This window comes from Hyla sarda, chromosome 3, assembly GCF_029499605.1.
Source record: "Hyla sarda isolate aHylSar1 chromosome 3, aHylSar1.hap1, whole genome shotgun sequence".
Taxonomy (NCBI): domain Eukaryota; kingdom Metazoa; phylum Chordata; class Amphibia; order Anura; family Hylidae; genus Hyla; species Hyla sarda.
Genome location: NC_079191.1, coordinates 260,863,577 through 260,884,460, shown reverse-complemented (window position 1 = coordinate 260,884,460; position 20,884 = coordinate 260,863,577). Strand labels below are relative to the sequence as shown.

General features: G+C 41.1%; 1 protein-coding gene across 2 annotated transcripts in view; it reads right to left on the bottom strand.

The window, feature by feature from the left end:
* Positions 1 to 20,884, bottom strand: part of LAMA2 (laminin subunit alpha 2) — a 943,701-nt gene that overhangs the window by 553,662 nt on the left and 369,155 nt on the right. For both annotated transcript variants that reach the window (XM_056566521.1, XM_056566522.1), the window contains 3 exons: positions 20,622 to 20,782; positions 19,440 to 19,580; positions 18,811 to 18,987 (listed from right to left, as the gene is read on the bottom strand). In XM_056566521.1, coding sequence (XP_056422496.1) covers positions 18,811 to 18,987; positions 19,440 to 19,580; positions 20,622 to 20,782 — 479 coding nt within the window. The remainder of the gene's footprint in view (positions 1 to 18,810; positions 18,988 to 19,439; positions 19,581 to 20,621; positions 20,783 to 20,884) is intronic.

Sequence of the window (20,884 nt, the reverse complement as noted above, 5' to 3'; positions counted from 1 at the left end):
TGGCCTTCGCCCATGAGGAATGGGCTAATATTCTTCAGGAATGCTGACAGAATTTGGTGTCTGGATATGCATCACATTTTTAGCAGATCTTATCAGCAAAAGAGTGTTCTACTAAGTACTAAAGAAGCTTGGTATGAAGCGGTTAAATAATTTTGACTGCAGTAGATAGACCATAGAGTAGCCCATATCAGTCCTTGCTATCAGTGGTTCTCCCAATCTAATCTCTAATCTGATTGATTCATCCACAAATATGCATATATTTATCTATAGGAACCAATTATTTTATGTGTACTTTTGAAGTGTAAGACCATTTTTCGGCACAGTATTTTGGGCGATTTTTTCAACAGTAAACATCTGTATTTTGGTTCGAAAAAACTGTATTTTTACTATTAATTTCTATTAAAAATGATATTTGGTCTTTGTTTAAACTTGGCCATAAAATTAATTTAAGTAAGCTTTTAATTTTGCACATAGACCTCTTGGATCCTTTTTAAATGTGTGCTCACAAAGTCTAAATTCGTGTTTTATTTTAAAGTTCAAGCATTGCAAAAATAGTCACATCTTCTGAATTCTCAAAAAGCTTATCTCTTCTCTAGTAATCTTTCGGTTCATAGGATCTCTAACTATTCCCATATTTGTAATTCCATCTTTTTGTGTTCTTTTGTGGATATAATGAAATACAGGCCAGATGCTGGATACTGATACACTACAAAATATATGGAACTCAGAAGTTGCTAAAGTTCCTTTGACTTAATGAGAATTTTAACAGAACACTGAGAAACTAGCTGAGCATATCACAACCATCATACTTTATGACTCTGTAGAGAATGTCTTTTAAACTACAGCTCTATCTCAGCCGTGGCACAGAGAAAAGAGACTGGGGAAAAGTAAAATGATTTTTCTTACATTTATTTTTAACTGTTCCAAAAAAGATATATATATGTTTGGCTCCTGAGCTTTTGACTGTTAGAGCAGTTTACTCGAGCACCTATTTCTTTGATCACAGTCTTTTTCTTGCATCATTCACACATTATTGTTCATTTTGGCAACTAAAGCCGACCATGGCATCTAATCTCTCATACCAGACAATAATGATAGATTATTTTAAAAATAATTATTTCTTAATTTATTGATGGCCTTTAAATGCTTTGGGGGGAATTTATCATTACAGAATTTTTCATTTTTTAACATGTTTTTTTTTTTTCTTAGTGTGCCAGATTTATTATATTGTTGTTCAACATATGATATATTTTGTGCATTTTCAAAACCACTCTTTTGTTATGTCCATTCTGCACCATCCACTGAAGGGGTGTGTGGGTAATAAAACTGTGCAAAAAAATTGTAATATATATTTGTCTTCTAAAATTCACCAAAATTCAGCAGAACTGGTGATCAAGGAACAAATGAGCCAAAAAGTATTACAAAACAATAATGATTGAGATGAAGTGAAAATTGGCAGAAATTACACAAATATATATATATATATATATCAGGCCTCACACAGTTATAAAAATGTTATCAAAAAGTGTTAACTAATAATGGGGAGGGGGTGAGGGTACAGGTGAGTGCCTACACTCTGAGCCCTACCTATCTAGGGGGGCTCCTAAACTAAGTGTGGATAGGAACAGGGAACATAGAGACAATAAATACAGATAAGTTAGCCTCTTCTACCAACGCGTTTCGCCTAATGTAGATACATAGGCTCATCAGGGGACAAGAGGACAACAAGTATATACAACAATAAGAAGATATTAGTACATTAAAGCGTTAGTAGGTTAACACTTAGATAATAAACGATTAACATAAGACAGATGCATTAAGATAGATGGAAATAGATAAAAGTCGGTCTCAGTGGTCAGGGACCAGTGCTCACCACTCTCGGTAGCAGACATCATACCTCTACCTAACAAGTCACCTGGGACTCACCTCGGGCTGCTGGGGCCCGACTTTATCTGTTTACACGCTGACTCTATCTACTTGCTGTGGACAGTCATCAACTATACCTGGAACTAATTGAATCTGGTCTATATGGGATATCCAATATGCACAGGTCTCCATATCAGGACCTAACATTGCTCTTTGGTCTATCACCATTTATTATCGATTATGGCGCCCACCAGATACTAACAACTGTGCATGAAATATTCCATGGAGTGAACCTAGAAATATTCTGAAGATTATTTCTCTGCTACCATTTTGACCTGTACATGATATTGTTACACATCGTATATTTTTGATACTCCGTTATGTATCCCATTTTTCTAGTGTCTCTGTTCATCTATACTTTGACATCTAGACACTGACATTATTATGACATACATTCAAGTTTGACTGTCCCTGACCACTGAGACCGACTTTTTATCTATTTCCATCTATCTTAATGCATCTGTCTTATGTTAATTGTTTATTATCTAAGTGTTAACCCACTAACGCTTTAATGTACTAATATCTTCTTATCGTTGTATATACTTGTTGTCCTCTTGTCCCCTGATGAGCCTATGTATCCACATTAGGCGAAACGCATTGGTAGAAGAGGCTAACTTATCTGTATTTATTGTCTCTATGTTCCCTGTTCCTATCCACACTTAGTTTAGGAGCCCCCCTAAATAGGTAGGGCTCAGAGTGTAGGCACTCACCTGTACCCTCACCCCCTCCCCATTATTAGTTAACACTTTTTGATAACATTTTTATAACTAATTAAAATAAGATTTGATATCTAAGCCTTATTGGTGATCTTTCGCTCATGATACATACTATTTATTTTTACCAAGGGATATCTATATCAATTTTTGGGTTGAGAAAACCAATTATCTATATTTTCTCTTGAGTTTTAGGCTTCACACAGTGCAACATTGAAAAAGGCAGCACAAATAGATATAAAAAGCAGGCATATTTTTAATCAAATATTTTTCCCTATTAAAGTCTATGGAAAAGCATTCGTCAGTGCAGATATTGTATAAAAGAAAAGGTCCATAATTCCAACACAGGAATTAAGGCCTTTTGTTAATACAGTATGTGCACTGACAGAAGCTTTCTCATAGACATAAATAGTACACATCATTATATATATATATATATATCTATATATATATATAGATATATATATATATATACATATATATATGCATTATATCATCCGTCAAACTTCTTATACCCTATACATTAGCATAACTTGTTTTTACACGGTTGTACTTGTATTTTATGGTGCTTAATGGCATGTGTAGTACTCATGTGTACTCATCTATACTCAGTGTTTTTTATTGACAGAAATTACGTCAGAGCCCCCTGACTGTCTTTAGTGCTTTCAAGTTAGCTGGCGATATACGGTAATATAATCTATGATTAAGGTCAGCTGTGATCCATGTCTGCCCATACTGAGTGGACATTATTTTACATGAAAAATAAAAGCATAAACTTTTATGGACCTATCTGCCTGAATATTCCTGTTTGTTGTTCTTTATCTATTCCTCCATAATTATGAGAGATGTCCAAAAATGCATATAGTTTAATCTATAATCATTATACAGTAATCAAAAAAACCTTCTAATAAACGGAAAATGGGATGAATGATGAAAATAAATTAATAAAATAGGTTGAAGGATCTGCGCTTGTCTTTGGGTTAAATGGCTATGTGATGAGATTATCATAAAGCTGTGGCTATCTTTTTGTGAACTGGGTATTCCTGTTATCCCATATTTCCACTTTCTTCCTTCCCACACATCAGCCATCCCACCTATGCGAAAGACCAGTGTTCTCTAATCAGGGTGCCTCCAGCTGTTGAAAATTCACTGTGGTCGCTCCACCCATTGAAGCAAAACTGGCTCCCTGTCATCACCTGACTAGTGAGGTAGTGTCTCTGCCGCACTGCATCCTGGGAATACCTGAGACAGGAGTCATTTTGTATGCTGTTATAAATGAACATCCAGCACAAAGATCACATAGGAATGCAAGACTAGCCATCAAGGACAGGTACTGACATTATATTATGAACTATGCTAACTTTACAGCCCCTGTAGCATAGTCAAATAAAAAATTTCCTGGATTACTACTTTAAAGGGGTACTCCACTGAAAAATTTAATCAACTGGGGCCAGAAAGTTAAACAATGAAATGAAATAAAAATTACTTTCATTTGAAAATCTTAATAATTCCAGCACTTATCAGCTGCTGTATGATCCACAGGAAGTTCTTTTTTTTTTTTTTTTTGAATTTCCTTTCTGTCTGACCACAAAGCAGTCTACTGACACCTCTGTCCATTTTAGGAATAACCGAGAGTAGGAGAAAATCCCCATAGCAAACCTCTTCTGCTCTGGACAGTTCCTAAAATGGACAGAGGTGTCAGCAGAGACACTGTGGTCATACAGAAAGGACATTCAAAAAGAAAAGAACTTCCTGTGGATCATACTGCAGCTGATAAGTACTGGAAGGATTACAATTTTCAAATCAAAGTAATTTACAAATGTGTTTATCTTTCTGGCACCAGTTTATTTAAACAAAAAACATTTTCCAGTTTAAATGGGTACTCCTGTGGAAAACTTTTTTTTTTTTTTAAATCAACTGGTGCCAGAAAGTTAAACAGATTTGTAAATCACTTCTATTAAAAAATCTTAATCCTTCCAGTACTTTTTAGGGTCTGTATACTAAAGAGAAATCAAAAAAATAATTGCATTTCCTCTGACATCATGACCACAGTGCTCTCTGCTTACCTCTACTGTCCATTTTAGGAACTGTCCAGGGCAGCATATGTTTGCTATGGGGATTTTCTCCTGCTCTGGACAGTTCCTAAAATGGACAGCAGTGGTCAGCAGAGAGCACTGTGGTCATAATATCAGAGGAAATGCATTTCTTTTTTGGATTTCTCTTTAGCATACAGCCCCTAAAAAGTACTGTAGAAGTGATTTACAAATCTGTTTTACTTTCTGGCAGCAGTTGATTTTGAAAAAATAGTTTTCCACGGGAGTACCTCTTTAATTGGAAATTTTTCTTTTTTCTTCTTTTTTTCACACATTTATTTTTTTTTTTTTAAACCTTTTAAAGCTTTTTTTTATTTTTTATTTCTTATTAGGTATTTTCCAAAACTAATTTATGCTGTAAATATCAATTAACTGACATTTATGTTCTCCTTTTAATTCTTGCAGAGCATTTCATTATTAAGAGCTAATAGACCTAATCTTCTCATATACTTTAATACCACCTCTCCTTCAGTCTCCTTTTATTGCAGTTTGCAATGTGTGTCCCCTGTCAGAAATAAATTCTAAATAAATAAATAACAAGTCAAACCTACAGGAGCCATTGTGATGGTAAGCTACTTAATCATTCGAGTAAAAAATGTCATCATGACTATAATTCACATGATGTAACATGACAGTTAAGATGTACTGTGGTAATTTGTGAGAGCTTTCAGTATTATTGAAGTATCAAAAATTTATATGGTTCACTTATTAAGTCAAATTGTTTCATTCAGACAGAAAAGGCTGATACTAAATCACAAAAGACCAAAGTAGTACACTGGGGAGGAGAGAGAGAAAAAAAAAGGCTTGTATGTTAAAACGATTTGTACATAGTGTTATGATTATTCCATTCAGTGAGTGGGAACATGGAGATAAGAAAAAGATAATAAATATCTGCGAAGCGGATGAAATGCTTTGCTTTTGTCACTTGTTAAAGCTCGGAGCATGTAAACTTGAAATTGGGATTTCTGTTTGAAGACTGACAATGTGCTGACAAAATGGATGACACATTCAAATGAATCTCCAGTGGATCTTTGACTAAGAAATAGTTTGTGAAAAGAAAACATTTCTTCTAAACTATATATGTCACCCTTATGAATGCGTGTGGCCTACCGCAACCCTAAGGGAGTTGAGACTTTAAAACGAATAGTCTATCTTAAGCATAAACGATCAATATTCGCTTGTTAGATCAGCTATTTGGTATTGCAGAGAGTGTCGTATCTTCTTTATTCTTTACAATATACAATGTTGTAAGTTTGTACCTGCAATACAAGGTAGTCTGAACGAGCTTCAAATTTCAAATGAAAAGATGATCTGCCACCTAATTGTAAGTAATCTTCTTCTTTATTGTAATGGCACTTCTTTATTGTAACTTGACAGGCTTAAACAGGACCCAACTGTTTTTGGGGGTAGAAATGTTGCCACTACAGTAATGTTCCATTACAATAAAGAGAAACAAAGGACAGACAGTGCTCCTTAGTGTGATAACGTTGTTGCACAGATTGAACTTGAGCAAAATTAGCGCTTATCGGAGCAGGTTACACTCAACCAAGTGCAATGATAGAAAAAGGCATGGATAGTAAGGCGTCTGCAGCTGCTCCACGTCCAAATAAATGTAACAAAGACTAGGACCTCCAACGTGACGACGAGATTTAAAGCACAGGACACACAAGTGAAGGGATCTGAAGTTTATTCACCCATGATGCAACGTGTTTCACAGATAGACTGCTTCATCAGGCATGCCTGATGAAGCAGTCTATCTGTGAAACGCGTTGCATCATGGGTGAATAAACCTCAGATCCCTTCACTTGTGTGTCCTGCGTTTTGAATCTCGTCGACACGTTGGAGGTCTTATTTTTTATTACAATAAAGAAGATTACTTCAATCTGGATCATCTTTTCATTTCGAATTGGATTTGTTGAAGTCAGTTCACCCAGAATTTCCGTGCATCCGTTCACCCAGCAGCTCCATGCATCCTTGTAGTGTGGGCAGTGCTCTTCCTATGTTGTTGTCAATAATGAGCTTTAAGGACAAGCACAGCCACTACTAAAATTATGAAAGATTTCTTGGTAATAATATAGGGGGTCTGTTTAAATTGTTGATTGCCAGGAGTACCAAGAATTAGACCCCTTTTAGAAGAATAGAGCACCTGTTTTGAAGAAATATATTTGATCAAGTTCTATAAAGTCCCTATCTGTAATGTATGGATTGTTTTGGGGTCTTGTATTTTGATATTGTTTAGTTCCTATATATTGGTCTTGATAACAATGCTGGAATTTTACTCACATGAAAACAAACATTATCACTCATCATTAATAAAAGGCGAAAATTATTTATTAAAACTCACTAAAGTGATATATTTACATATGCTCTCCAAATATTTTAAATCTTAAAAAAAAAAATTTGAAAAGATGTGAGCAGGTCTGACACAAACACTTGTGGCTTGGGGTTTACACTTGTGGCTTGGGGTTTTCGAAGAATAGCCCATTAAGGACTCAGTCCATTTTCACCTCAAAGGGGTAGTCCAGGCAAAAACATCTTATCCCCTATCCAAAGGATAGGGGATAAGATGTCTGATCGCGGGGGTCCGCTGCTGGGACCCCCTGTGATTTCCCTGCAGCACCCGCATTCTATGCGGGGCTGCGCCTCCAGTTTCGGAACACTCCGGGTTTCCGAGACTGGGGATGTGACATTACACCACGCCCCCTCCATTCATGTCTATGGGAGGGGGCGTGATGGCCGCCACGCCCCCTCCTATAGACCGGAGGTTTCCGAAAGTTAAGACGCAGCCCCGTGTAGAATGTGGGTGCTGGAGGGAGATCGCAGGGGGTCCCAGTAGCAGGCCCCCCGCGATCAGACATCTTATCCCCTATCCTTTGGATAGGGGATGAGATGTTTTTGCACGGAATACCCCTTTAAGAACTCAGCCCTTTTTTGCAAATCTTTAACTTTGAAACTCTCTGCTTAAAAGGAAAATGGACATCCCAAATAAATTATATATTGATTCACATATTCACATATACAATGTCTACTTTATGTTGGCATCATATAGTTGACATGTTTTCACTGTTTGAAGACATTAGAGGGCTTCAAACTATTGCAGCAATTTTTAAATTTTTAATGAAAGTTTCAAAATCGAAATTTTTCAGAGACCAGTTCAGTTTGAAGTGGATTTGAGGTGCTTTTTTGTTGGAAATACCCCCATTATAAAAACTGCACCCCTCAATGTATTCAACATGACATTCAGAAAGTTTGTTAACCCTTTAGGTGTTTCACAGGAATAGAAGCAAAGTGAAGGAGAAAATTCTAAATCTTCATTTTTTACACTTGCATGTTCTTGTAGAGCCATTTTTTGAATTTTTACAAGGGGTAAAAGTAGAGAAATCACCCCAAAATTTGTAACCCAATTTCTCTTGAGTAAGGAAATACCTCATATGTGTATGTCAAGTGTTCGGCGGGCGCAGTAGAGGGCTCAGAAAGGAAGGACGACAATGGGATTTTGCTGAAATGGTTTTTGGGGGGCATGTCGCATTTAGAAAGCCCTATGGTGCCAGAACTGCAAAAAATGACCATATGGCATACTAATTTGGAAACTACACCCCTCAAGGAACGTAACAAGGGGTACAGTGAGCCTTAACATCCCACAGGGTTGGGGTTTTACCCAAAATTTTACATTTTTACAAGGGGTAATAGAAAATACCCCTCAAAATTTGTAACCCCATATCTTCTGAATATGGAAATACCCCATGTGAGGACATCAAAAGCTCTGCTGGTGCACTACAATTCTCAGAAGAGAAGGAGCATCGTTGAGCTTTTGGAGAGAGAATTTGTTTGGAATGGAAGTCAAAGGCCATGTGCATTTTCAAAGCCCCCATAGTGCCAGAACAGGGGACCCTCCACATGTGACCCCAGTTTGGAAACTACTACCCTCACAGAATTTAATTTAATAAAAAGTTAAATTTTTCATTTTCACAGACCACTGTTCCAAAAATCTGTCAGACACCTATGGGGTGTAAATGCTCACTGTACCCTTTATTACATTATGTGAGGGGTGCAGTTTCCAAAATGGGGTCACATGTGGGTAAGTCCACTGTTCTGGTACCATAGAGGCTTTGTAAACACACGGGCCTTCAATTCTGCACTAATTTTCTCTCCAAAAGCCCAATGGCACTCCTTCACTTCTGAGCATTGTAGTGCACCAGCAGAGCACTTTATATCCACATATGAGGTATGTTCTTTCTCAGAAGAAATGGAGTTGCAAATTTTGTGGGGCTATTTTCCTATTTTCCCTTGTGAAAATTAAAAATTTAGGGTAACACCAACATTTTAGTGAAAAAAAAATTCTTCTTTTTCCATACCAACTTTTACGAAAATTTGGGTTCATACTTGGTATTTATTTTTTGCATTTATGTCAGAACCACTGTAAAATCAGCCACCCCTGTGCAATCACCAATTTAGGCCTCAAATGTACATAACAAGCTCTCACTCCCGAGCCTTGTTGTGTGCCCGCAGAGAATTTTATGTCCACATATGGGGTATTTCCATACTCAAGAGAAATTGTGTTACAAATTTTGGGGGTCTTATTTTCCTTTTACCTCTTGTGAAAATGAAAAGTATGGGGCAACACTAGCATGTTAGTGTAAAAAACATTTTTTTTTACACTAGCAGGCTTGTGTAGACCCCAACTTTTCCTTTTCATATGGGGTAAAAGGAGAAAAAGCCCTGAAAATTTGTAAAGCAATTGCTCCCGAGTACGGAAATACCCCATATGTGGCCCTAAACTGTTTCCTTGAAATACGACATGGCTCAGACGTGAAAGAGTGCCATGCGGATTTGAGGCCTAAATTAGGGATTTGCATAGGGGTGGACTCTGATGCAAGTGTTACAATTGCCTCCATTACCAAAAATATTCTACGCCAGTGATTCCCAGTGATTAGCTGTTGCTAAACTCTCAGAATGCCTGGACAGTCAGTGGCTGTCCAGAACTACTGGGAGTTGTTTTGTAACAGCAGGAGTCTCCGTTTTGGAAACGGTGCCGTACGATACGTTTTTCCTTTTTATTAGGGGGAGCGGGAAGTATGTGTGTGTGCATATGTAGTGTTTTTCTTTTTATTTTGTACAGTGTAGTGTATTGTTTTTAGGGTACATTCACACAGGCGGGGGGGGGTTTACAACGAGTTTCCCGCTAGGAGTTTGAGCTGTGGCGGAAAATTTGCCACAGCTCAAACTAGAAGCAGGAAACTCACTGTTAACCCGGGGGGGGGGGGGGGGGCTGGCAAACCTCCTGCTGTTGCAAAACTACAACTCCTAGGATGCACTTACAGACCGTGCATTCTGGGAGTTGTACTTTTGCAACAGCTGATGGCTCCGTTTTTTTAACACTGCAGTACGATACATTTTTCATTTTTATTGGGGGGGGGGGGACAGTGTAAGGGGCTGTATATGTAGTGTTTTAACCTTTATTTTGTGTAAGTGTAGTGTAGTGTATGGTTTTAAGGGTACATTCTCACTGGCAGGGTTTTCTGGTGAGTTTCCTGCTAGGAGTTTGAGCTGAGGCAGAAAATTTGCCACAGCTCAAACTTGAAGCAGCAAACTCACTGTAAACCCCCGCTTGTGTGTGGGGGTGGGGCAAACCTTCCGCTGTTTCAAAACTACAACTCCCAGCATGCACTGACAGACAGTGCATGCTGGGAGTTGTACTTTTGCGACAGCTGGAGGCTCACTGGTTGGAAAACCTTGAGTTAGGTTCTGTTACCTAACTCAGTATTTTCTAACCAGTGTGCCTCCAGCTGTTGCAAAACTGCATCTCCCAGAATGAACTGATCGCCGAAGGGCATGCTGGCAGTTGTAGTTATGGAACAGCTGGAGGCACGCCACTACAACTCCCGACATGCCATTTGCTGTTTGTGCATGCTGGGAGTTGTAGTTTTGTAAGATTTAGAGGGCCCTGCTGCTGGTGTGGCAGGTGGCGATCCTGCTGCAGGACCCAGGAGGTGTGTAGTTGGTTGCCTAGCAACATCTGGAGGGCCAGTCTGAAGACCACTATGCAGTGTTCTCCAAACTGTGGCCCTCCAGATGATGCAAAACTACAAATCCCAGCATGCCCAGACAGCAAACTGCTGTCTGGGCATACTGGGAGTTGTGGTTTTACAACATCTGGAGGGCTACAGTTTAGAGACCACTGCATAATGGTCTTCAAACTGGCCCTCCAGATGTTGCTAGGCAACCAACTACACACCTCCTGGGTCCTGCAGCAGGATCGCCACCTGCCACACCAGCAGCAGGGCCCACTGGAGATCGCCGCCCGGTAAGGGACCTCCACCGCCGCTGCCGCTCACATCACAGTTCCCCTGCTCTGCCCGGACTACAGAGGGTGGGGAGAGTGGGGGAAACGAACTTTAACCCCCCCCCCCGCCCCAATCTGCTATTGGTCGGTTGCTTCTGACTGACCAATAGCAGGGATAGGAGGGGTGGCACCTATGCCACCTCACTCCTATCTAGGGATGCACCGATATATCGGCAGACGATACATATCGGGCGAAAATAGCTATTTCGGCGAAATGCCGAAACAACAAAAAATGTGCCGATAATGACCCACCTCCCCTGCCCGCCCACAGCACAAGTTACAAACATTGCCAGTGGCAGAGGCACTCGTGGGGGGTGCAGGGGGGGCCGGCCGCACCGGGCGCAAAATCTGGGGGGGGGGCGCGCTCTCTGGGATAGGAATACTTCTTTTTATGTGCCCGGGCCGGCTCCCGTGTGTGGCTGTAGGCGGGGGCCGACCAGAGCATATAAAAACTAATACTGTATACTAAAAACCAGGGGGCCTCCAGCTGTTGTGAAACTACAACTCCCAGCATGCCCGGACCGGCATACTGGGAGTTGTGGTTTTACAACAACATCTGGAGGACTACAGTTTAGAGACCACTGCATAGTGGTCTTCAAACTGGCCCTCCAGATGTTGCTAGGCAACCAACTACACACCTCCTGGGTCCTGCAGCAGGATCGCCAGATATCGGCGGACGATACATATCGGCCGAAAATAGCTATTTCGGCGAAATGCCGAAACAACAAAAAATGTGCCGATAATGACCCACCTCCCCTGCCCGCCCACAGCACAAGTTACAAACATTGCCAGTGGCAGAGGCACTCGTGGGGGGTGCAGGGGGGGCCGGCCGCACCGGGCGCAACATCTGGGGGTCGCGCTCTCTGGGATAGGAATACTTCTTTTTACGTGCCCGGGCCGGCTCCCGTGTGTGGCTGCAGGCGGGGGCCGACCAGAGCATATAAAAACTAATACTGTATACTAAAAACCAGGGGGCCTCCAGCTGTTGTGAAACTACAACTCCCAGCATGCCCGGACCGCATGCTGGGAGTTGTATTTTCACAACAGCTGGAGGCCCCCTGGTTTTTAGTATACAGTATTAGTTTTTATATGCTCTGGTCGGCCCCCGCCTGCAGCCACACACGGGAGCCGGCCCGGGCACATAAAAAGAAGTATTCCTTTCCCTGACATCCCTGTGTCCCGAGTCCCGATCACTCACCATTCCCCGGCATCCTCCTGCGATCCTCCTTCGGTCCCTCGCTTCTCCGCCTCTATGGTCGTACGCACGGGACGTAACTGACGTCCCGTGCGTACAACCATAGAGACGCAGGAGGACCGCAGGATCGTCGCAGGAGAACGCGAGCTGGCCTGGTAAGTGACCGACGGCGCGTTATCTTCTTGAGTGTTCCATAGGCCATAGCAGTAGATGGTGAGCCCGGGCCGGAGGAGCGGTGACCGGAACACTGTGGGGGCAGCAGTACAGACATACAGCCTCCAGCCATACACTGTATATGGCTGGAAGCTGTATGTCTGTGGGGTGGGGGGAGCTGCCTACTATTGTGGGGGAACTGCTGACCTAATGTGGGGGGGAGCTGCCTACAAATGTGGGGGGAGCTGCCTAATATTGTTGGGGTGGAGCTGCCTAATATTGTGGGGGGGAGCTGCCTAATATTGTTGGGGGGAGCTGCCTAATATTGTTGGGGGGAGCTGCCTAATATTGTTGGGGGGAGCTGCCTAATATTGTTGGGGGGGAGCTGCCTAATATTGTGGGGGGGAGCTGCCTAATATTGTTGGGGGGAAGCTGCCTAATATTGTTGGGGGGAGCTGCCTAATATTGTTGGGGGGAGTGCCTAATATTGTTGGGGGAACTGCCTACTATTGTGGGGAACCTGCCTACTATTGTGGGGGAACTGCTGACCTAATGTGGGGGGGGAGCTGCCTACAAATGTGGGGGAGCTGCCTACTATTGTGGGGAACCTGCCTACTATTGTGGGGGAACTGCTGACCTAATGTGGGGGGGAGCTGCCTACAAATGTGGGGGGAGCTGCCTAATATTGTTGGGGGAGCTGCCTAATATTGTGTGGGAACCTGCTTACTATTGTGGGGGAAATGCTGACCTAATGTGGGGGAGCTGCCTACTATTGTGGGGGAAATGCTGACCTAATGTGGGGGAGCTGCCTACTATTGTGGGGGAGCTGCCTATTAATGTGGGGGAACTCCTGACCTAATGTGGGGGAGCTGGCAATCTAATGTGGGGGAATCTAATCTAATCTAATGAGCGGAGCGCTGCATTTTACCAGAAGACGGGTAGAAGACATTTTCGGTATCGGTATCCGTTTCGGCCGGACATTTTTTTATATTTCGGTTTCGGTTCTGAAATTTCCATTTCGGTGCACCTCTACTCCTATCCCTTCAGGGGGATTGGGGCTGTCTTGGACAGCCCTGATGATGCTTATTTTCTGAATCACTGGAGACCTGTAAGACCTGGAATCGCCGCGGATTGCCGGTCTAAATATGGGGGGGTCTCAGGACCCCTCGGCGATATGCCCGGTGAGTCGCAGGGCGTACCTGTACACCCTAAGTGCTTAAGGACTCAGAAACAGGGGCGTATGGGTACGCCCTGCATTTTTAAAGGGGTACTCTGCCCCTAGCATCTTATCCTTTAGATAGGGGATAGGATGTCAGATCCCCAGGGTCCCGCTGCTGGGGACCCCCGGGATCTCCGCTGCAGAACCCCGTTTTCATTACTGCACAGAGCAAACTTGCCGGGCTGGAGCATCTTGACGTCACGGCTCCATCCTCTCGTGATGATGGCCTGCCCCCTTAATAAAAGTCTATGGGAGGGGCCGCCACGCCCCCTCCCATAGACTTGTATTGAGGGGAGGGCCGTGATGTCACAAGGGGGCGGAGCCGTGACATGACCTTTGGATAGGGGATAAGATGCTAGGCGCGGAATACCCCTTTAAGGGGACAGGACACTAGCTAAATATTTCTATTTTTTGCACTATTGTTTTTCCTTTTTGCCTTTTAACCCCTTAAGGACTGAGCCCTTTTTCACCTTAAGGACTCGGCCATTTTTTGCAATTCTGACCACTGTCACTTTAAACATTAATAACTCTGGAATGCTTTTAGTTATCATTCTGATTCCGAGATTGTTTTTTCGTGACATATTCTACTTTAACTTAGTGGTAAAATTTTGTGGTAACTTGCATCCTTTCTTGGTGAAAAATCCCAAAATTTGATGAAAAATTTGAAAATTTTGCATTTTTCTAACTTTGAAGCTCTCTGCTTGTAAGAAAAATGGATATTCAAAATAATTTTTTTTTTATTCACATATACAATATGTCTACTTCATATTTGCATCATAAAATTGATGAGTTTTTACTTTTGGAAGACATCAGAGGGCTTCAAAGTTCCGCAGCAATTTTCCAATTTTTCACAAAATTTTGAAACTCGCTTTTTTTCAGGGACCAGTTCAGGTTTGAAGTGGATTTGAAGGGTCTTCATATTAGAAATACCCCACAAATGACCCCATTATAAAAACTGCAACCCCGAAAGTATTCAAAATGACATTCAGTAAGCGTTTTAACCCTTTAGGTGTTTCACAGGAATAGCAGCAAAGTGAAGGAGAAAATACACAATCTTCATTTTTTACACTCGCATGTTCTTGTAGACCCAATTTTTGAATTTTTGCAAGGGGTAAAAAGGAGAAAATTTTTACTTGTATTTGAAACCCAATTTCTCTCGAGTAAGCACATACCTCATATTTCTATGTTAATTGTTCGGCGGGCGCAGTAGAGGGCTCAGAAGGGAAGGAGCGTCAAATGGTTTTTGGGGGGCATGTCACCTTTAGGAAGCCCCTATGGTGCCAGAACTGCAAAAAACCCCACATGGCATACCATTTTGGAAACTAGACCCCTCAGGGAACGTAACAAGGGGTAATGTGAACCTTAATACCCTACAGGTGATTCACGACTTTTGCATATGTAAGAAAAAAAAATATTTTTTTTACCTAAAATGCTTGGTTTCCCTAAAGTTTTACATTTTTAAAAAGGGTAATAGCAGAAAATACACCCCAAAATTTGAAGCCCAATTTCTCCCGATTCAGAAAACACCACATATGGGGGTGAAAAGTGCTCTGCTGGCGCACTACAGGTCTCAGAAGAGAAGGAGTCACATTTGGCTTTTTTGAAGGAAATTTTGCTCTGGGGGCATGCCGCATTTAGGAAGCCCCTATGGTGCCAGGACAGCAAAAAAAAAACACATGGCATACCATTTTGGAAACTAGACCCCTCGGGGAACGTAACAAGGGGTAAAGTGAACCTTAATACCCTACAGGTGTTTCACGACTTTTGCATATGTAAAAAAAAATAAAAAAATTTACCTAAAATGCTTGGTTTCCCAAAAAATGTACATTTATACAAAGGGTTAAAGCAGAAAATACCCCCCAAAATTTGAAGCCCAATTTCTCCCGATTCAGAAAACACCCCATATGGGGGTGAAAAGTGCTCTGCTGGCGCACTACAGGTCTCAGAAGAGAAGGAGTCACATTTGGCTTTTTGAAAGCAAATTTTGCTCTGGGGGCATGACACATTTAGGAAGCCCCTATGGTGCCAGGACCGCAAAAAATACCCACATGGCATACCATTTTGGAAACTAGACCCCTCGGGGAACGTAAAAAGGGGTTAAGTGAACCTTAATACCCCACAGGCGTTTCACGACTATTGCATATGTAAAAAAAATAAAAAAATTTTTACCTAAAATGCTTCTTTTCCCAAAAACTTTACATTTTTAAAAAGGGTAAAAGCAGAAAATACCCCCCAAAATTTTAAGCCCAATTTCTCCCGAGTACGACGATACCCCATATGTGACCCTTAACTGTTGCCTTGAAATACGACAGGGCTCCAAAGTGAGAGCGCCATGCGCATTTGAGGCCTAAATTAGGGATTGCATAGGGGTGGACATAGGGGTATTCTACGCCAGTGATTCCCAAACAGGGGGCCTCCAGCTGTTGCAAAACTCCCAGCATGCCTGGACAGTCAACGGCTGTCCGACAATACTGGGAGTTGTTGTTTTGCAACAGCTGGAGGCTCCGTTTTGGAAACCATGGCGTACAAGATGTTTTTCATTTTTATTGGGGAGGGGAGGGGGGTTGTATAGGGGTATGTGTATACGTAGTGTTTTTTACTTTTTATTTTATTTTTTGTGGTAGTGTAGTGTTTTTAGGGTACAGTCGCACGGGCGGGGGTTCACAGTAGTTTATCGCTGGCAGTTTGAGCTGTTGCAGAAAATTTGCTGCAGCTCAAACTTGCAGCCCGATACCTACTGTAAGCCTCCGCCCATGTGAGTGTACTCTGTACATTCACATTGGGGGGGACCTCCAGCTGTTGCAAAACTAAAACTCCCAGCATGCGCTGACAGACTGTACATGCTGAGAGTTTTAGTTTTGCAACAGCTGTAGGCACACTGGTTATGTATCACGGAGTTTGTGACCTTACTCAGTGTTTCAAAACCAGTGTGCCTCCAGCTGTTGCAAAACTACAACTCCCAGCATGTACGGTGCATGGTGTAAGGTGACTGCTGGGAGTTGTAGTTTGCAACTGCTGGAGGCACACCGGTCGTGAAACACTGAGTTAGGTAAAAAAAAAAACTCTAAGTTTCCCAACCAGTGTGCCTTCAGCTGTTGCAAAACTACAACTCTCAGCAGTCACCGACAGCAAACGGGCATGCTGGGAGTTGTAGTTATGCAACCAGCAGATGCACCACTACAACTCCCAGCATGCACTTTAGCTGTTTGTGCAAGCTGGTAGTTGTAGTTATACAACAGCTGAAGGTACACTTTTCCATAGAAATAATGTGCCTCCAGCTGTTGCAAAACCATAAGTCCCAGCATGCCCATAAGGGAATGCTGGGAGTTGTGGTGGTCTGCCTCCTGCTGTTGCATAACTACAGCTCCCAGCATGCCCTTTTTGCATGCTGGGAGCTGTTGCTAAGCAACAGCAGGAGGCTGTAACTCACCTCCTGCTGTTGCTTCATCGCTGGACTGTCCCTCGCCGCCGCCGCCGTCGCTCCTGGGGCCCCGATCCCAACTTGGACGCCGGGGATCGGGGTCCCCAGCACCCGGGGTCGTCTTCCCGCACCCGCTCACGCCCTCCGGAAGAGGGGCGGAGTGGGTGCGGGAGTGACGCCCGCAGCAGGCGCCCTGATTGGTCGGCTGGTAATCCGGCCGACGAATCAGGGCGATCGTGAGGTGGCATCAGTGCCACCTCACCCCTGCAGGCTCTGGCTGTTCGGGGCCGTCAGAGACGGCCCCGAACAGCCAGTAATTCCGGGTCACCGGGTCACTGGAGACCCGATTGACCCGGAATCGCCGCAGATCGCTGGACTGAATTGTCCAGCGATCTGCGGCGATCGACGACATGGGGGGGCATAATGACCCCCCTGGGCGATATGCCGGGATGCCTGCTGAACGATTTCAGCAGGCATCCGGCTCCGGTCCCCAACCGGCTAGCGGTGGGGGCCAGAATTCCCACGGGCGTATGGATACGCCCTGCGTCCTTAAGGACTCGGGATGCAGGGCGTATCCATACGCCCTGCGTCCTTAAGAGGTTAATGGCCATAATTGTTACCATAATAGCTTCTTTTTTTTGTAGAGCAAATCATACTTTGTAATAACTTTTTTCATTTTTCCTTATCATATAGTCTGTAATCGAAATAATTGGGAAATTGTCTATTGGGGGGAAGAGGGTGTCTTCTTTTTAATACTGTTCACGTGCAGTCAAACTGACAGGTTATCTTGATTTTTTAAGTCAGTACATTACAACAATATTGTTTGTATAGTTTCCTATAATTGCCAATTTTTGACAAATAAACCTGTTTTATTTATCTGTATATGGGCTGTATGAGGGCTTATTCTGTAGTTTATATAGGTACCATTTTTATATTGATTAGACTTTTTGATTACTTGTTATTCCAGTTTTTCTGAGAAGTGTTTTAATAAAAAAAAGTGATTCTGGTGTTTGGAATTTTTTATTTATTTGTTTATTTATTTTTTACAATTATGCAATTCACTATGCGGTTTTGTTAATTTTTATATTTAAACAGTTTGAACATTTCCACACACAATGACACCAAATAAACTTTTTCTGTTTTGGTTACACTTTTTTATTAAAAAATGGGAAAAAAGGGATAATTTGAAATTTTTTTGATAATTTTTATACTTTATTAGTCCCCATAGAGGACTTGTATGAGCCATCATTGGCTGATACAGATACCTATGTACTGCATTAATCGATTAAACCTTCACTCTATTGGTACAGACAGGCTTCATCAATAGGAGCCCATCTGCGACCACAGAGGATCAGGTAAGTCCTTCAGCTACAGGGACAATGAATATCCTGGTGCAATACTGCCACAGCCAGAAGATCCAACCCACGGCACCACCAACGATATCTCTAACATGCATTTAAATGTAAAGTGTTAACAAGCTCTAGCTACTAAAACCAGCTTGTAGCCAAACTTTGAAAGAAAACTTTTAAAGAAAAAAAAATTTATTTAAATTATCTATAATTACTTTTTTTACGTTGTGTTTTAAATTAAGAACATTTAAAATGTCTTTAGTTTTCTACTTGTATTAATCAGTCTCAGAGGTATAAACATCTATTTTTTCCTCAACATTCAAAGCATTACCTTTGGAAACATGATCAAAAGCAAAAATCAGAACATCGAGAATTTAGTGTGTGAAATTTTTACTTACTTTGCTGTGCAAGTATGAAGCTGGGGCCGACCAATAAATGACATCCAGTAGCCCTTGGGATCGTGCATCTCCCCTTTTTATACTTAGTTGTTGTGGGCCATCAAATCTGTCCTTAGTAGGTGTAACCCTAATATTACCATCTAATTCTGTAAGGTACCATCCATTCATATCAATGATCTGGAAAAATAAACATTGGTTACATATATACTTTTTCAAAAGGGTTTCAATCTTTTATATACTATTTATAATAAAGGTGTGTTTATATGTGGGCAACTCTAACGTCTACACCCCTAAATCTATGCCCCGGCTACATACTATAAAATGTTCATGATAAAACCAGCAGTAGCCACAGAAAATTATAAATTTGTTGTGTGCATAAATTTCATGTTTTTGTACTCATGTTCATTAAATGGATTGTATTAGGCTATGTTCACAATGTTTAAAAAATATGGGCATATTTTTAATGCATGTTCTTCAGTCATAATTAAAAAATATTTTAGTGAAATAAACATCAGAAAAAAGCATGTAGAAAAGCATGCATTTGACCATAGCCTTATGATTGTAGATATCCATCAGCAATAATCTATTTGACCAATCTCAGTATACTTACAGTTTATATATGCATTTACCTTAGTATAAGTGAGTCTAGAATCGATACAGATATTTGAAACTCCAGAACAAAAACACTGGTCACATCCGCTGGGATTGTCACGCTGAAGGTTAAAGAAGCCATGCTTACATACATGACAGCTATCCCCTGCCACGTTTTCCTAAAAGAAATAAATCAAGATCATATGGCAAAATATGTTATATCTGAATTCTGAATTTTGGTAAATTAAGTCACTTTAAACACAAGTAAAAATACTGTAAAGGAAGTTTTGATATATATTATAACTTCAGTCTTCAAGTTTGTGAATGATTTTCCACTAGTCACCTATTGAACTTGGGTTTGCACACTGGCATGAATGGCTTAAAGTCTCCACATACCTTATTTTTCCTCCACTGACATAACATTATTGAATAATTGTACATTTAGAACCCTAAATACCTATTAATAATATGGACGTCTATGTATATTGGATGTCACTAAGCAGAGGTATATGTTGAGCAATTGAGCATAATATTATGTTGCCTGTTCTTTATAAAAAGAGGAACATCTACAGATTTTTTTTTTACCACATCCGTAAAAAACAAACAATGCCCCCTCACTATGTAGTCATTGTATTTAAAAAGAAAAAAATACTAGATTACATATTAAAAACTATACTGGATGCAGTCAGATAACATAGTCACTGTGGTATATTTGGACAATGTTAAGATGTCCACAGATTGTGGATTGTTGTTAAAATGCTGTTAATACAGTATGTCACAGATGCACTGGACTTTCTTTCCGTCACCTGCCACTGATAAGTACAGAACACATATAGCTTACTGTGCCATTTTGTTTTTATTTTATGTGTTTTGAGACTTTTATGTCTAGTTTTCCTGTTTTGGGCAGATTTATCAAGAGTTTACACCTTTTTTTCCTGTTTTGCACCTCTTTTATCTTTTTTTTAAGCAGATTTGGAATGGTAACACTAGTTATCAAGGTGTTAAATAATGATTCAAATAATCAGTATTAGTTGTGTCTAATATTAAAGTACAAGACCATTGTGTAAAAATGAATGTCAACAAAACTGAACAATACTTTGTAGTCCTTTAATCATAATTAATAGACATTTACCGCTGGTTACTCAAATGTCTAAACCTGAAAACAATTATATATTGGTTTGTTATAATTTGAAGCATCTTCATAGTCATAAGACACCTACCTTGCAAATACATGGATCAACACAAGGATCTTCATTCATGCTGCCTGAAACGCTGCAGTTACACTGTACACAATTTGGATATCCCTTATATCCCAGATCACACTGGTTACATTTCTCTCCTGCATAGCCAGGTTTGCAGAAACAGGATCCAGGTAACAAATCTAAATAAACAGTATAAGACACATTATACGAAACAATTATGTTGTAGTCTTTGTGCAGCTATATGTTTTCTATTAAAGGGATACTCCACTGGAAAACATTGT